The sequence below is a fragment of the Chelonia mydas genome, chromosome 3 (genome assembly GCF_015237465.2).
Source record: "Chelonia mydas isolate rCheMyd1 chromosome 3, rCheMyd1.pri.v2, whole genome shotgun sequence".
Classification (NCBI taxonomy): domain Eukaryota; kingdom Metazoa; phylum Chordata; order Testudines; family Cheloniidae; genus Chelonia; species Chelonia mydas.
The window spans coordinates 141,019,634-141,037,123 of NC_057851.1; the positions used below are offsets into that span (position 1 = coordinate 141,019,634).

General features: G+C 42.3%; 3 protein-coding genes and 1 long non-coding RNA gene across 25 annotated transcripts in view; 1 reads left to right on the forward strand and 3 right to left on the reverse strand.

Moving 5' to 3' along the window:
* Positions 1-163, reverse strand: part of HEATR5B (HEAT repeat containing 5B) — a 93,525-nt gene extending 93,362 nt beyond the window's left edge. For 6 of the 13 annotated variants that reach the window (XM_043543405.1, XM_037895426.2, XM_037895425.2 and 3 more), the window contains exon 1: positions 27-163. The gene's annotated coding sequence lies outside the window, so the exon portion shown is untranslated. The remainder of the gene's footprint in view (positions 1-26) is intronic. The other 7 variants (XM_043543401.1, XM_043543402.1, XM_043543406.1 and 4 more) reach the window with 7 other exon arrangements.
* Positions 58-10,280, forward strand: GPATCH11 (G-patch domain containing 11). Of its 3 annotated transcripts, none has more exons than XM_037895434.2 (9): positions 58-190; positions 2,000-2,083; positions 3,956-4,182; positions 5,137-5,178; positions 5,259-5,379; positions 5,988-6,078; positions 7,927-8,031; positions 8,794-8,875; positions 9,378-10,280. In XM_037895434.2, exons 2-9 carry the CDS (start codon positions 2,034-2,036, stop codon positions 9,431-9,433), a joined length of 774 nt encoding a protein of 257 aa, XP_037751362.1. In that variant the 5' UTR covers positions 58-190; positions 2,000-2,033; the 3' UTR covers positions 9,434-10,280. The 3 variants fall into 3 exon arrangements, with proteins under 3 accessions (XP_037751362.1, XP_007058003.2, XP_043399354.1); XM_007057941.4 differs by lacking the exon at positions 58-190 and adding an exon at positions 657-833; XM_043543419.1 differs by lacking the exon at positions 58-190 and adding an exon at positions 1,715-1,838.
* LOC122465143 lies at positions 3,952-5,335 on the reverse strand. Its single transcript, XR_006289747.1, has 2 exons — positions 5,194-5,335; positions 3,952-5,007 (listed from the first exon to the last, which is right to left on the reverse strand). It is a non-coding gene; the product is annotated as an uncharacterized LOC122465143 (long non-coding RNA).
* Positions 10,281-11,227: 947 nt separating the features above from the next.
* The window catches only part of EIF2AK2 (eukaryotic translation initiation factor 2 alpha kinase 2), a 43,766-nt gene continuing 37,503 nt past the window's right edge, over positions 11,228-17,490 (reverse strand). For 6 of the 8 annotated variants that reach the window (XM_037895436.2, XM_043543415.1, XM_043543413.1 and 3 more), the window contains 2 exons: positions 17,002-17,064; positions 11,758-16,900 (listed from right to left, as the gene is read on the reverse strand). In XM_037895436.2, coding sequence (XP_037751364.1) covers positions 16,775-16,900; positions 17,002-17,064 — 189 coding nt within the window. In that variant the 3' untranslated portion in view covers positions 11,758-16,774. Of the gene's footprint in view, positions 11,425-11,757; positions 16,901-17,001; positions 17,065-17,490 lie in introns of those variants that run through there. The other 2 variants (XM_043543417.1, XM_043543414.1) reach the window with 2 other exon arrangements.

Sequence of the window (17,490 nt, forward strand, 5' to 3'; positions counted from 1 at the left end):
GCCGAGCCCCCCGGGCCCGCACTCACCCGCCGGCGGCGGCCCTAGCAGAGCCCGACGGGCCCCTCTCAGCAGCGCACCGAGCCTCCCCCCGGCGGCAGGAAGAGCCGGGTCGGGCGCAGGCGCAGCCCGGCACCCAGGAAGCGCCGGAGCAGAGAGTGCGCAGGACCGAGCCCCAGAGAGAGAGCGGGGGGTGAGAGGCCGCCCGGGGGGGCTGGGAGGTTTTGGGCTGGGGGTGCTGAGGCGTGGCTGGGGATGCTGGGAGGTTTTGGGGTGGGGTGGCTGGGGGTAATGGGGGGGGAGTGGGAATGCTAGGAGGTTTTGGGATGGGGAGGCTGGGGGTGCTGAGGGGTGGTGGGGGGGTGCTGCGAGGTTTTGGGGTCGGGTGGCTGGGGGTGCTGAGGGGTGGCGGGGGATGCTGGGAGGTTTTGGGGTGGGGTGGCTGGGGGTGCTGAGGGGTGGCGGGGGGGTGCTGGGAGGTTTTGGGGTCGGGTGGCTGGGGGTGCTGAGGGGTGGCGGGGGATGCTGGGAGGTTTTGGGGTGGGGTGGCTGGGGGTGCTGGGAGGTTTTGGGGTGGGGTGGCTGGGGGTGCTGGGGGGGGGAGTGGGAATGCTAGGAGGTTTTGGGGTGGAGTGGCTGGAGATACTGGGAGGTTTTGGGGGTGGAGGCTGGTTGTGCAGGTAGTAATTGGGGCTTGTAAACTCTTAAGATATGAAGCAAAGCAGCAGTCACTGAACATCTGACTGGCTTTATTTTTTACCTGATTTTCGGACTCTGCGGGTTATAACTTCCAGATCTTCACAGCTGGAATTCTGCAAAAATGTCTTGTGTTTGTGGTAAAAATGGAAAATGTTGACCTCATGCTTTAGCCCTCCTCCTCCCCCCTCCTTCAAAAAATGTGTCTGTAATTTTACTTAGACAAGATAGGCAAGCTAATATCTTTTATTGCACCAACTTCTAATTTTAATTAAATTGTAATTTAATTTTACTTAAGTGACACTTTTTGTAAATTTTGATTTCGGTGGGACTGCTCAGGGTAGTAAGTTAAGCACCTGCCAAAGTATTTGCAGGATCAAGACCCTGTAAGAATACAAAAATATATTTAATTTATGAGGGAAATTTTCTAGGGAATTCAAGATTAAGATGGATGGATATTCCTTTTTATTTTATAGCATATGCTTCAATAAAAAAAATCCATTTGTCTTGTGAGCTTGAATGGTTTAAAGAAATGTTGAGATTAGAAAATGTAGGCGTAACTGCCAGGTTAGATGATCTACCAAATGGGTCATCTCCATGGTGATGGTGCAGAAAGTTCAAGATAGTTTTGCCTAAATTCACAAAATCCGAACAAAGTGAGAACATTAACGGGAGCCTAAACTTGATTAAATAGTGAATTGTCTGATGCCTAGTTTTTCAGTGCCTTGGATGCCAATCCTGGCAGAAAAAATGTGGACAAAGAAATTGTAATGCTCTGATGATGTTTAAAACCTCACAAAAGATACAGATTCACCCATTTGTCCTGTGGTATTTATTTAGCCCAAGAAGTATTTAAAATTAAAGAGGAGAAGAGCTTTTTGAATTGTAGACAATTTGGGCAACCACGGAAGAAAATTATGCCAAAAATACCAAGTGTGGATATTGAGGAAAAACAGGGTCAAGTTTAATTTAGACAAGTGCATTATCAGAGCAACTGACATAGTAGTCTTTTTTTTTCCTCGTTGAGGGTATGAAGTGTAACCCTGCTAAAGTAACAATAGTCCCCAAGGTGAGGCTGCCACAGAACTATACTGAGCAAGAGACGAGATCAAGGATGATAACTGAAACATTCATTTCTACCCCTGGTAATTCCCAAAATATCAAATGATAAAACTGCTGTCAGTCCCTCAGTCTAGTAGTGTTTTTTGGCACTTGTCCAATACTGAATATAGCAAACCTATATTATTTCAATTCCATTCATTTTAAAAAGGTAAAATGTGCAATAAAATATCTTCATTCGTTATAGGTAAGAGGATCTGAACAGGGTACACATATTAAACATGGAAGAAGAAGACGACGACTATATGTCTGATTCTTTTATTAATGTGCAGTAAGTAGCTTGCCTAAGTAGATCATACACATCTACATCCAGTAACAATACTGATCATTTTGGGGATTTACTCACTGAGTTTTTCCCTAGTGTTTATGAAGAGCCTGTCATCCCTGAATCAACCATTCTGTCAATTTCCAGGTATCTCATTAAGGGCCAAATCCTCTTTTCATTCTCACCCAAGTCACTGGGAGATTTCAATGGGATGATTCAAATGAGTAAAGCAAGCAGTATTTTGGCCAAATTGAAAATTTAGGCCTAATTTTTCAAAAGTGGCTATTGATATTGGATGCCGCCATTTAAATATTGGTTGCCATCTTAAAGGGCCTGGTTTTCAGAGACTGGTTGCTCAGTACCTTCTGAAAATCAGGAGGACCCTTTAAGGTGTCTCAGGTTGGGCACCAAAAATTCAAGGCACCTCAGATCACTAATTACTTCAAAAAAATTGGGCCTCTCCCCCTCTGTACTTTTTTTTTTTTTTGCATTTACTATGCCTCTCCTCCAAAATATAAATTATTTGTATGTGGCTAAGGTGAAAAGTTGAGGAGCACTGTATTCCTTACAAGTCTTCACCAGTTCTGTTGTAGAGACATATGTCCAGGTGGAAATGGAAATGAGGCAAGATTAGCTGCCAATGAAACTCTTCTGGTAACTGCCATTTCTCAGCATCAACAGAGTATCCTGAGATCCTAAACAAGAAAGAATTCATCTGAGCTGTATAGTAGTCTAGCAGGCAGGATAAATAACTCTTTCAAAGGATTCTTTCCTTAAGAGCTAATCTTTTAAACTGGTTAGTTATTGTACAGGCAAGAGCATTTCTGTAAGACGCAACCAAACACTTGCATTGAGCTGTATGGGATCCCCTTTGATATGTCAGTTGCATTGCAGAGAAGAGAATGGGAAAAGATAAGTTCTGTAGGGATGGGAGAGCATCCAGATGGAAACACCATTTTGACTGTGTGTTAAAAGTTTACACATAGTCTCTATTTGCAGTTATATTACAGAATAGGTAATACAATTATTGTCATTCTTAAAAGCCATTTAAAGGTTTACTCAAGTGAAGCATGTGTGTTTGCAAGATGTGGTAAAGCTACAAGAATTAGTAGGAGGGATTAAGCAACAAGTAGTGTAGCTGAAACTACTTTTAACCTTTTTTTAGTATAATTGAGTAGGTTTCAGGTTCTCCATTAAATGTCTGACCTTCAGCTGTAGGGAGATTGTTATAGAGGAAATAATTTAATTTCTTTTTTAAGGAAGTTTAATGCACATTATATTTGACATTTTAGTCATACATCAGAAAAATCAAAGTTATGTTTTCCATGGATTACGAGCAGCCACCATTTTAGAACAAAGTTATTTCTGAGTTTTCAGAGTGAAAAAAATTACGGTAATATTGACCTATTTTCTTAAGGTTTTCACACATTTATAGTTCAAACAGCACAATGAATTGTATTCAAATTCCTACCACAAACAGATAGTATGAATTAGAAGTTTTGGCCCAAAAGATAATTTTTGAGTCCATTACAAGCAATTGAAAAATAGGGTATTAGAATGGAAGTGCAGTGATTCAAAGATATGGAGAAATCAGAGCTTAAGATTTTCAATTTAGGCCTCCCCAGTCTTAAAGTCACTCCCCATTCTCAAGTGGTAGCTATATATTTTCTCTGGAGTTTGGACCTTGACAAAAATAAATTTGATGACGAAATTTGGACCTTGACAAAAAATAATTGATTACCCCTGCACTAGAGGTTGCTTATTCAAAGCTGATTCTATGTCCTCGCCATTTCATTGTAATGGATTATGCTGCCATTAAACATTTATTGCCTCTTAATAAAAAAAAAAGACAATATTAATACTTATTTTTTCCCTTAGACAGGATGTCAGGCCAGGATTGCCAATGGTGAGGCATGTGAAAGAAGCTATTCAAAAAGAAGAAAAGCAGAGAGAAGCTAACCAGAAAAATAGACAAAAGAGCCTAAAAGAAGAGGAAAGAGAGAGACGTGACACTGTGTTGAAAAGTTCTTTAGGAAATGAAAACAAAGGCTTTGCTTTGCTCCAAAAGATGGGGTACAAAAGTGGGCAGGCCCTTGGCAAGAGTGGTAAGTTTGTTAACTTCTAAGAATTTAGATGTATGCCCATTTTTCAAAATGTGGGTTTAAAAGGGTACCTGTTACTAATACCGTTCCACCTATCTCTCGATGAATTAAATGAATACCTCTATAAGAACTCCTGTCTGTTAGCGTAGTTCTTAACTGCCACCTTGGCACAGCAGAAGAAAGCACAGAAGGTGAGAGTAAGCCCTTAAAATCTCTGAAATAAAAAGGGTGAGGGATATGGGGGAATTGGAAGAGAAAGAAACAGTACTGCTACTAACTAAATGGTATTTCAGATGTGGATGATAGTTTACAAGAATCTTACTAGCTGTAGCAGGGCATAGCCTTTTGATTTTGGTGTTCCTTCCAAGGAAGTAACTTTTAATATTAAAGAACCTATTTCCAATCTGCACAAATTTACAGCTTGATTCTGGAAAGGGATCTGTGCACATAGACACTAAGTCCTTCTATACAGAGCCCTAGTGAAGCAAAAATATCATCTGGGATCTATCCAGAGTAAATCACTAGGGGATGAATAAATGATGCACTCTATGAGTGAATAGTGAGGGCATACTGACGCTTAGTTAGTGAATGTTTGTAAAGTGTCTGAAGATTCTCATATGAAAGATGCTACAGAAGGGTGCAGTGTATTGTTAATGATTATTATTAATTACTAATATGTTATGCCTATCAAATTAAGCCATCCTTCTTTGGTGCATAGGGCAGCAGCCTGAATGAAGCACATAGCAACACTACAATTCAACAGAAAAAATAAGGAATGCCTGATCCGCCAGTCCATTGTCAGTGCACCATGATGCTTGATTTATCCATCTGTTAAAAAAAAAATTACCATAAAAACCAATTGTTCAGTGGCAAAATCTTATGTATACTTGGATCGACTGTGTTTATGATTTGGGGAGAGACCTGACTTCATAAGCTGTCTGCCCTTTTTTCCTACAGGAGAAGGCATTGTTGAGCCTATTCCTCTGAACATTAAAACAGGTGTGTAATATTTACCTCTTATAATTAGTTGGAGTTCACAGTCTCTCAGCTGCTCACAACAGTGTTTTGAACTTAAACAGGCAGAGGTGGGCTTGGTCATGAAGAATTACAAAAGCGGAAAGCAGAAGAAAGGCTAGAAAACTACAGAAAAAAGATTCATATGAAAAAACAAGCAGATGAAGAGGCTGCAGATCAGTTTAGGTAAAATGATTTATTTTCATGTTATTGTAAACATTTTCAGGTAATGTAAAAAAGGATCCGGGTTTCACACTTTTCTTAAAGTGGTACTGACTGCCTCAGGTTTGACTATCATCAAAATGTCTTATCAATTCTGAATAACATTTGTGTGATGAGTGGGCCCTGAGGAGAGTAATTACCAGTTATTTTAAAAGAAAAAATGGTTTGACACAAGAAAACAAAAATACATAAATTCCCTCTGCTGTGCCCCTTAATTACTATGAACATTAGCAATGCTCGGGGACAGACAAAATAATGTATATATTGCCATTTGTTAGAGGGTGCAATTTAAACCAGAAATCTGTTTTAAAAACTATTTAAATGTAGCCTCCTCAAGGAAGACACATACGTACATATAACTTTACAATTATGTTCTTAAGCTTCAACATGGTCCTGTTTAGGATGGCATCAGAGAACTGTATGCTTGTACAAAGGAGCAGAGTTACAAATGTTGTGGGGAACTATGGTGTGTCCAAAATCTCAACTCTTTATGTTACAATAAGTTCTTGCCTATAATATGTGAATTTGTTATCTGCCTGTTGATTGTAGCTAGCTACTTTTTTTATTGACAGAATGAGATTCAAAAGCAAACAAGAGGAACGTAAGATTGAAGGGGACCTTAGAAAAAGCCAGCGGGCCTGTCAGCAATTAGACACACAAAAGGTAAGGCTAATACGCTGCTTTGGGGTGGAAGGATGGTTTATAGTTTAGAGCTGGCTACAAATTCTTCAGTCTTCATGTACAACAATATTATTTCACTTCTTAACAGTTTTGTATAATATGGGGTGTTATTGGACTGAAGTGGCAATGCTTCTCTCCCTGAGATGCCCTGTGTTACCCGGGGACCTCCTGGTGCCAACTGGCAGAGGGCACAGGGTGCATAAGGGTTACAGGGATCCCAAGGGTCTGGTATCTACATCCTAGTTCACCAAAGGGTGTAATGTAAGGTCTCTACTGAAAGCTTGTGTCACACTGGTCATCATGATCATTATGAAATTTATTGATGGATAATATGTAAGGAGTTACGTGTGTGTGTGTGTGTGTGTGTGTGTGTGTGTGTGTATACACACACACAGAGAAAATGATGTTCTTACGGTGTGTATGTGTATACACACACACACACACACACACACAGAAAATGATGTTCTTACTGGCTATATGCAGATTGAGTGATGTATACTTCACAATGAATGAAAATTTCACAATGATAGGCTGACTGCCTATCTACAGTCTGAAAAAAATACTAATCAAGTGATTGCAAAGTCTCCAGGGGGAGATTCTAGACTGGAAAAAAACAAAGTATGGGGGATTACCCTTTTTACAAGTAAAGACAGTGGATTGGTGGAACTAATCTGGGGGTGCAGAGGTAACCCAATTATCCTTCATCTAGGAAGTAAGTTGACCATGTGTTTGCCTTATGAAAAAAGGATCACAGCCAGGCTTTGCTGAAAAACACTGGGAAGACTTTGGGGTGAGCTAAACTTAATTAAAGAAGGGCGTGTCTTGTTAATTAAGTTTAGGCTCTGGTACCTCTGTTATGATTTTATTTTATATGTAACCCTTTGTTTCCAATATTTCTGCATGCTATCATTTGAATCTTTGTTAAATAAACTTATATTTTCTCTGTAAACAAATCTAAGTGTTGTATCTTAAGCAGTGTTGTGATCTAAAGTATAACTGGCAAGCAGGGGTGGACTGTTCCTTTGGGAGCAGAGGATCTGGGAATTATGTGAATGTCCAGTGGAACAGATGCTGGACACACCAAGCGTATCCTCAGAGGGCTTAGGAGTTGGTGTGTGCCTATTGCCAACTTGCTAGTAGCCATCCTGGGGGAATGCTGCACTGCGAGAGCCTGTGTCCCATGGTCCAATAGAGCTTATATGCGACAGAAGTTACATCCTTGGGCTTAGAGACAAGAAATATGTTCCACGTGAATTCATTTTGGTGTGTAAGCTTTTTAAGGACACTTCAGACATCAGCTAGAAGGCCTCTTCCACCTTACTAACCATTTACTATTTATATGTCTCGTGGTAGCTTGTGTCAGGCTTCTCAGTCTGGCTCAGAGGAGGCTGCTCACTTGCCATCCTAGGTGAGGGAGGAGCTTCACAATGATGGGCATGTGCAGACTCAGGATTTTGAACTGTAAAGTCATAAAAAGAGCCTTCTGAAAGTGGACATGGGCAATAAAGAGAACCAGTGACAAAAGAAACAAGAATAGTTTGTTGTGCAGTCTTGAACTTTACCAGCATATCTGGCACAAAAGTTTATTTTAATAAAAACTTTACATTTGTTTTTAAAAAGCAACAAACCCACAAATAACCCTTGCTGTGGTCCATTGTGATCTAAATTCGATCAGTTCTATTCTTGAAGCTTCAGTGTCTCAAGATCATACTTTATAACAAAGTTTATAAAGTGATACTTGTCCCATTATAAACTGTGTTCATCAGGCATCTGCTGGAGAAACCTATAGCGACAGAGAGAACTTTGCTTGTAATTTTTTTTATTTTTAAGGATATTAAAGTTCCCAAGGAGATTTGGTACTGGACAGAACCTGACCAAGAAGAAAAAGATCAAGAGGAGGAAGAAAAGGATGAATACAAAGGTTCAGACTTAAGTGTGAGTGCTGAAACAGAAGTTAGTATAAAGTGGTCTTTATTTGTAAAACATGTATGTGTGTATCAAAGTTCTAATAAGTGGTCTCTCTTTCTGCCTTGCAAAGTGATTTTGCAATAATATTAGGTGGAATAGTATAAAGCATGATTATACTGATTTGGAGTAAAAGAGCACAATTAAATAACACTACCTCACCTTTGGGCCAAAATTTTCAAAAGAGAGTAGTGATTTTGGGTGTCTTATTTTTAGGTGCCCAATTTGACACTTGATGGATCTAGTTTTCAGAAGATGCTGAGTAATTGCCTCTAAAAATCAGGGCCCTCAAAACAGTCAGTTTTGAAAATTATGTCCTTTATGCCCAAGAACCCACCAGTGGTGTTATTCTAATGAGCTCAGTCTGTGGCGGAGGTGGGTGATAAAAAGAATCCTATCAGGAACATCATTCAATTGAAGTAAGATATTTTTAGTTGTTTAGTAGGTGAAAATAAAGAACAGCCAACATCCTTTAACCAGCTAGTTCTCCACAGATCATTGGTGCACCACAAGCCACAATTTGGAGACTTGGGCTGTAGTATCAGTTACAGTGTACTAAGGTTTCCATGTTTTTGATTGCAGTATCATGTGATCTTTTCTTAGCGAGCCCTTTTGAGCCACAGAACTATTGATTAGCAGGGAAGACAGTGCACCCCAGGGGCTCATCCAGGACTGTGATTGTGATTCCTTCTCAAAGCTATAAAATATGTTTCTCTGTTTGTATATATACAGGTAATAGAGAAGTTACAAATCCTGACTGCCTATTTAAGAGAAGAGCATCTTTATTGTATCTGGTGTGGAACAGCCTATGAGGGTAAGAGTTAAATCCATCTTGGATATAATTTTCCTTTGGTTATGTATTTGGAGGCGTATCCTGCAATTCTTATTTATTCATTCTTTACCCCAGCAAAACTCCCATGGAGGCCAGTGCCACTAATGATATCCTTGAAAGTAACTTTTGTATATATTGGTTGAATTCAGTCATTTCTCTTCTCTTGGGTTCCAGGACTAATGAATGATCAATAATGGGCTCTGAATCAATATTTTGTGGCCAAATTGGTAACATTCTCCTCTGAGACATCCCTCATCAGTCCCACCTGAGCATCACTCTTCTATTTTATAAGTTTATAAGAACTTCAACCTACAACCCCATTTGGAATTAACTTAATCTGTTTGTATTGTTTCTCCAGTGTTAGATTAGCACATCACTTTTCTTCTGACTCCCCACCCCTCTCTTATTTTAAATAAGATTTGGAAGATTATAGATCTTTTCTTCACATACCTGAAATATTAACCTTATTTTCTTTATACTGTAGAGGCTGCAGATTTATCTTCAAACTGCCCTGGAGATAGTTCAGCAGATCATGACTAAAATCTTTATAATAAAAGGAACGCTGGAAAAATATTGTTGATTCACAGCAGTATTTTAAAATATCTCCATGGGACATCAAGAATTCACTCAAGTACGCAGGTGGAAAGACGTATTGAAAGGTTCAGAGCACACACTTTTGAAAGCACAGAAGCATTTGTAGATTTTGGATTTTTTTTAAAGTGAAGCTAGTCATTGAACTCACTATTTAATAGGAATTACAAATTTACATATGTACTTAATGCAAAATAATTTAGGTTGAAGCAGGAGTTTTGCAGGTTTCTACCAAACTAAAAACTAGTTGGTACTATCTCTGCAATTCCAGTCTTGCACGTCAGAGGACAGGCAGCTAACTGCACCAAATTGTTATAGTTTATTATTTCTGTACGCCTCCAGTTAGAGGTACCTAGGTTCAGACTGCTAAATTTGTGTGTGTGAGAGATTGTGAACGGATGGAGATTTGAAATGGACAGTACTTGACTTTGTAACCAACATTTTAAAGGCTTCCTTGGGGAAATAAACACTGCCCTTCGTTTCCCACATAACATAAAGCATGGAATAGAAGATAATCAGTTGACAGTGAATATTGGTTAAGTCTTTATAGTATACAGTGTTAGACAAGTCATTTAATATGCGTCCTCCATGAGGATGTCTGATTTGAATCTTAAGTTTATTTTTTGTCAACATAATCAGCCAGACGTGAATGCTGATGGTTGAAAATGGTCTGACTTTGTATCAATCACTATTGCTTAATGTAAATGTGGATGTTTGTATAGAAACTCTAAATTTCATCAATTTAGTGGGTATTTTTAAAGTGTTTTGTTCATAATTAAACAGCTTTTTGTAACTATCTTTTTGTCCAACTTGGTTCCATTCAGTCAATACCTACTGAACAGTGGCAGCATTGTCCATGAGCAGCAACTGCTAGTGGAAGTAAATCCATAATGATGACAGAAAAAGGAGCTGAACTAGAAGAATTAGCTTTTAGTGTAAGGCAGGCAGCAGCTTGTGTTAGACACATCATAGAGTTGGACTGAGACAACCACCTAAACATCAGTTGTGGTGAACAGAGACTTTACTGTTGTAAATCTTGAAGTTTAATGGGCAAGTGGCAGAGGACCTCTTAGTTATTACATGCCAGTAAGATGTTGTAACAGGGCACATTCACGTCTCACAAGCACCCCCTTGGCTGAGTGCATGTGCCTGCACTCTCTCTGTTTGTGGTAGGTCTGCGGTGACTCAGCCCTCCGGCCAAGTCTCGTGTCTGAATGTATAGGCAAACAAACCCCCTCCAGAAAAAACAGTCCAAGAGGGGTCTATCCCAGTATCCCTTGGTTGGAATATCTCTTTAGCCCTCCCTGGGCTCGGCTCACAATCAATCCAGTAGTCCCCCAACCCTGGTATGGGGGCTTTCTCCCTGAAGACTCTTCACCCTCATAGGGCCTTTCTGACCACAGCTCTCCAGCTAGGCTACTGCAGTTCAGTTCCCGCTCTGGGGTGCTTCAATATCCAGGCCACTTCGCCCAGTGGCTAATGGGCGGGGAGGGACCCAGGCCAACCCACTACTCTGGGTCCCAGCCCAGGGACCCTATTGAGAGCAGCCATCCACTGTGTCCCTCATCTAAGTCGGGCCACTGCTCTAATTCCCTGGTCCGCTTCCCCTTGGCCCCATGCCATCTTCACCCTTCTCACTCTCCCCGGCTTGTGGCAGCACTGCCCTGTCCCAGATCCTGCAGCTCCCTCAGCCAGTTACACACCATCCACGCTCCTCCAGCTCCAGCAAGGGACTGAACTTACTCTGGCCCTGCAGCTCCATCTTATCGGACCTGCTGGGTCCTGATTGGCTGTGTCGCACACAGCCACTCTAGGCAGCTCGGAGGATCCTTTCCACTGCCCTTTTCTGGGATGGGGTGTGGCAGGGCCACAAGACCTTCAGCAGATGGCCTCAGAAGGTCTGGTATACCCTGTCACAGATGAATATTACAGAACTTTCCCTGAGAGGAAAGGAAATCCAATTAGGTGGCTTTTCTCTGGGCTAGGATATACTCTCACTAGCATCTTGAGTCATTAGGAAAGAAGAATTTGTCCAAAACAGGAAGATTTCAAACATTTGTTTTAATGGGGAAGCAGCAAACACTTACATTCACCTCAAAACAACTGAGCAAAGCTTACATGTATTCTCATTTGTTATAGAAGAATGCACCACAAGTTTAGAATTTATATAAAATTGAACACTGGATAGCAGGCCAGCACCAAAATTTCCCTACTTCAGAGAGCACAGACTTAAGAACACATCTGCTATCCTGCAGTGGCTGGGGGTTTTTTTCAGGCATACTATTCATTCTAATACTTGATCAGTATAAGAACAAAAATTGTGAATTTATCCACTGTTTCTAAGAATCAAAAAAAGTACTTTATCTACAAACCTAACGTAAATTTGGGCCCTGTTTTTGCAATGAGGTCTGTAGGTGGACCAATCGGTTCCTACAGAGGCACAAGGATAGCAGCACGCAGATCTCTGCTCACTGCAAGACTGGGGCCTTAATTTCTACGAACAGCTTTTAAAGAATGATTATGTTACCCTTTGGCACTGACGTTGCTATGATGAAAGCATTAAAAATGCCTGTAACAACCTGATTCCTACCTCCAACTGCTCTTTATAAGCACAGCCAGGGCTTTACTATTAAAACATGCCCACCAAAAATCTAAAGTGCTTGAACTATGCAACCCAATGTTAAAGACCCAACTGAACTCCTTGATCTTATAGGACAGGGTTGGTATCCTGGGGGAAGAGAGAAAAAGATTGGGAGTGCAGGGAGGGGATGGTATTTACTGGGCTCACTCTCCCTCTCCACAACTTATTGGAGATTGTTTCCTTAATCTGAAGGTCCCTTGGCCTCTTACTGATAGCACTCTCCCTTCCCTCCACAACCACTTTGTCTGTGGCACCTGCCTCACCACAACTCATCTCCATGCATAGGTGCTGGAACTTGGGAGTGCTGCAGCATGCCCTGGCTTGAAGTGGTTTCCATCATATACAGAGTTTACAGTTTGGTTCAATAGCTCTCAAGAACCCCACTATACAAACTGTTCCAGCGTCCCTGTCTCCATGTGGTATATATAATTGGAGAGTGAGGTGGTGTCACAGACTCTTCTCCTGGGAAGTAGACTGAGATTGGAGACCACATAATTACTATGAGGCTGCTACTGAGGGAACATTGTGGAGCCCAAGCAATTGACACAGCTGACTTGGGCAGGATGTGGGTTTACATTTCAGAGACAAATCCCAATCTTCAAAAGACAAAAACCAGATCTTACATGTTAATTCAGTTTTCAAACTGTGGAGGTGTAGAGGAACATTTGGGAGAGGGGGAGAAGGCAAGTGGCGGGGCTTGAGGAGGAAGTACCACCTCTACCCCGACTCGCCTCCTTTTGTCTGGGTTTGGGGGGCATAACCAAAAATTGTAACTCAAAGGGAGGCTCAGCTCAAAAAGTTTGAAAACTGCTGTGTTGACTCATTGTGACACCTGGTTTCTATAAAGTGAATCGTTAAACTGAGCTTTAAATTCTCAAAGGGACACGTTCTTTAAGAGCCTAAATATTTTTTAATTCTTCATTGTTTGAAACACCCTCATCGTATTAGCATTATTTATACAGCACCAGCAATTTGCTAATAATTTAACATTCAGGTATAAAGACAAAAAGCCCAAAAAGCTTGCAATCTTCAAATACGTATAACATTTCTAATGCTTTTTTACCAAATTTAATCGTTTTCCATTTGGCAAACATTAACTTGTCTGGTGTCTTTAAGTGAAGTGAAATTCATTATACTAATGTAATAAAAATCAACTTCAAAAGTGCTTTAACAGATATTTTGGTCCATGTGCCAGCAACAAGCATATTAGCTATTGCTAATTATATGTAGATACCAATCGGCCACTGAAGAGCACACAACACAGACCTCGTCTAGAGAAAACTCCAGCTATTTTCCCTCACTGTCAGACAGTAATAAAGACACATGAACCTTCTCTACACAAGAGGCTATATAGTCACAAAGGGGACTTGTAGGTGCCCTGCCTCTTAGTGGAATTCACAGTCCTGAGTTAGGCACAATGAACAATGCATGGGGAGAGTTAGAATGGGAATCACAAAAGCCAGCCCACTGAGCCTACCTAGCTTAGGTGGAAATGCTGTGGCGAGGGATATGGCCTATGCCAGGGATTCTCAACTTTTTTCTTTCTGACACCCCCACAACATGCTATAAAAACTCCACAGCCCACTTGTACCACAATAACTTGTTTTCTGTATATAAAAGCCAGAGCCAGCATTAGGGGATAGCAAGCAGGGCAGTTGCCTGGAGCCTCATACCACAAAGGTCCCTGCAGAGCTACATTGCTCAGGCTTCAGCTTCAGCCCCATATTATGGGCTCTGGGCCCCAGGCTTCGGCCCCAGGCTTCAGCCCCATATGGTGGGGCTTCAGCTTTCTGCCCTGGGGCCCCAGCGAGTCTAACACTGGCCCTGCTTGGTGGACCTCCTGAAAGCTGTTTGTGGCCTCCCAGGGGCTTAAGGGAGTTGAATGCTTAAGTCCCAACTAGAGGGAGACACCTATCTCCACTTGGGATTCACACCTTTCTCCTGGACTTAGGCACCTAAGCCAGGTCAGTCATTTTCATGAAAAACCACAAAGGAAGATCACCCCATAGCACAGCAGTTAGAGCCCTCACACAGGATGTAGGAGATCTGGGGTCAAATCTCTACACTGCCTGATGTGGAGAAGGGACTTGAACTTGGGTTTCCTACCGCCCAGGTGACTGATTTAACCACTAGAGTCACTCAAATTCTTTCTCTGGCCCCATGAATATTTCATTAGGTACTACAGAGTGGAGCGGCTTCAACAAGAGATTGAAACCAGTGGTTTGGATACTCTCCTGGGAGGTGGAAGGACCCAGCAGAGTAGAGATTTGACCCCAGGTTTCCCACATCCTGAGTGACCATGTCCAGCCACGAAAAGTTGGGAGCCTCTGGGACTTCATCAGTAGAAACTCAGTCACCTTGGGACTTTAGGGGAAGGGTATGTCTACACTACGGAATAAGGTCGAATTTATAGAAGTCGGTTTTTTAGAAATCGGTTTTATATATTCGAGTGTGTGTGTCCCCACAGAAAATGCTCTAAGTGCATTAAGTGCATTAACTCGGCGGAGTGCTTCCACAGTACCGAGGCTAGAGTCGACTTCTGGAGTGTTGCACTGTGGGTAGCTATCCCACAGTTCCCGCAGTCTCCGCTGCCCATTGGAATTCTGAGTTGAGATCCCAATGCCTGATGGGGCTAAAACATTGTCGCGGGTGGTTCTGGGTACATATCGTCAGGCCCCCCTTCCCTCCCTCCCTCCGTGAAAGCAAGGGCAGACAATCGTTTCGCGCCTTTTTTCCTGAGTTACCTGTGCAGACGCCATACCACCGCAAGCATGGAGCCCGCTCAGGTAACCGTCACCGTATGTCTCCTGGGTGCTGGCAGATGCAGTACGGCATTGCTACACAGTAGCAGCAACTCATTGCCTTCTGGCAGCAGACGGTACAATATGACTGGTAGCCGTCATCGTCATGTCCGAGGTGCTCCTGGCCACGTCGGCTGGGAGCGCCTGGGCAGACATGGGCGCAGGGACTAAATTTGGAGTGACTTGACCAGGTCATTCTCTTTAGTCCTGCAGTCAGTCCTATTGAACAGTCTTATGGTGAGCAGGCAGGCAATACGGATTGCTAGCAGTCGTACTGTACCATCTTCTGCCGGGCAGGCAAGAGATGACGATGGCTAGCAGTCGTATTGTACCATCTTCTGCCGGGCAGGCAAGAGATGATGGCTAGCAGCCGTACTGTACCATCTTCTGCTGAGCAGCCATGAGATGTGGATGGCATGCAGTCCTTCTGCACCGTCTGCTGCCAGCCAACAATGTAAAAGATAGATGGAGTGGATCAAAACAAGAAATAGACCAGATTTGTTTTGTACTCATTTGCTTCCCCCCCTCCCCTGTCTAGGGGACTCATTCCTCTAGGTCACACTGCAGTCACTCACAGAGAAGGTGCAGCGAGGTAAATCTAGCCATGTATCAATCAGAGGCCAGGCTAACCTCCTTGTTCCAATAAGAACAATAACTTAGGTGCACCATTTCTTATTGGAACCCTCCGTGAAGTCCTGCCTGAAATACTCCTTGATGTAAAGCCACCCCCTTTGTTGATTTTAGCTCCCTGAAGCCAACCCTGTAAGCCGTGTCCTCAGTCGCCCCTCCCTGCGTCAGAGCAACGGCAAACAATCGTGCATCTGAGTTGAGAGTGCTGTCCAGAGCGGTCAAAATGGAGCACTCTGGGATAGCTCCCGGAGGCCAATACCGTCGAATTGTGTCCACAGTACCCCAAATTCGAGCCAGCAAGGCCGATTTAAGCGCTAATCCACTTGTCAGGGGTGGAGTAAGGAAATCGATTTTAAGAGCCCTTTAAGTCGAAATAAAGGGCTTCATCGTGTGGACGGGTGCAGGTTTACATCGATTTAATGCTGATAATTCAACCTAAAGTCCTAGTGTAGACCAGGGCTTAGGGGCCTACAAGGTTAGATGGCAGCTGAGCAGTGATTTTGTGAGTACAAGTGGTGCCTAAATGTTGGACTTAGGTGCCTAACTGCTACACTAGGCACCCAAGTCCCTCTTGTGAACCTAGCCCTAGCACTCCCACCCATACAGCCAGAAGTGGCAATTTTTCCTAAAATTTCCTACTGTAAAAAAGCCACAATATTTCTAGGTGACATAAAAATAAATGGTTACTGCTGGGAGAGAGCAAAAGATTTAAAACAGCAGGCAACAGCAAACTTAAGTATAAAAGGTCAAATCCTGCCTCCTTCATACTTATGGAAATAAGCACTGGACCTGCTGACATTCTGTTGTACAGCAGGGGCAGACTGTAGACGGACCTCTCCACCCCATGAAGTACCATGGGGTAATACTGCACAGTGGTTCCCTCGTCAGCCAAGGATGAACATAATGATGGGTCCATGACTGCTGATCCACCTGTAAAACACGACACCCACCACCTGCCCAGAGGTGAGAAAGGGCAGGGGCACAAGGCTCCAGACTATGGGGTATAAAGCAGAAATTTATACTGATGCTCTGGATCACAAGAGGCTTTCATTCCCCCAATCCCTGCAGAGATCCCCATGTAAAGCCAGGTTTTGTGCAGGACAATAGGATTGAACCTAAGATTCCAAATATGTTTGTCACGTTTCAGCAATTTTAAGGGGGGGGGGAGTCAAATTCTAGACCAAAACAGAGCTTATGTTGTTCCTTTAAACAGGGTGCCTAACACGTATGTACGTTCTTTGTATCTGGGTTCTTTTTAGCAACAAGCTTCAAAAGCTCCAGTACTCCAGATGCCGAAGGTCTCTTTGCAACATCTTTTGAGAGCAATTGCTCAATTATGTGTTTCTGTAAAAAAACAAACAAACAAGGTACAGTATATATTAGAGGAAATAAAATACTGAACATGAATAATGAGGAAATAGATGAAATAATGTGTTATACTGTACCTCTGCCGGAAATTTCTTGCTGAACTCCTCTGGAAGTACACATTCTCTTATTTTGGGCCACTCCTAAAAACGACACCAAATAATTTTTTTAGTATGATATTTTCATTGACTACATTTTGAAGCTCTGCAATTGAACCACACAAAGTATGAAAACAAAATAATCACAAAATGTAGTGACAGGTAGAGAGCGAGTCTTCAAAAGACAGCATTTGTCAAAGGAAGTATCTGAAAGCTTTCAATTTGGCTGTAAGGTGTTTTTAAAAGTGTTCTGTAAAGCTTTGAGTTTGACGACTTTTTCTCCTTGTGAGCCTCAAGGTCCATGAAGACCTGCTTCTGCCTCATTTTTGTCAAATCCCTGGTTCTCACTGTCAATTAAAAAAAACCAGTAGTTCTGCATCCCAAACCCCGTGGAAAAATCTACAGGAGAGGACTTTAACTCTGCCCCTGCGGGCATCATTGCTACTTGTGAGACAAGGGGATGCAAATAAC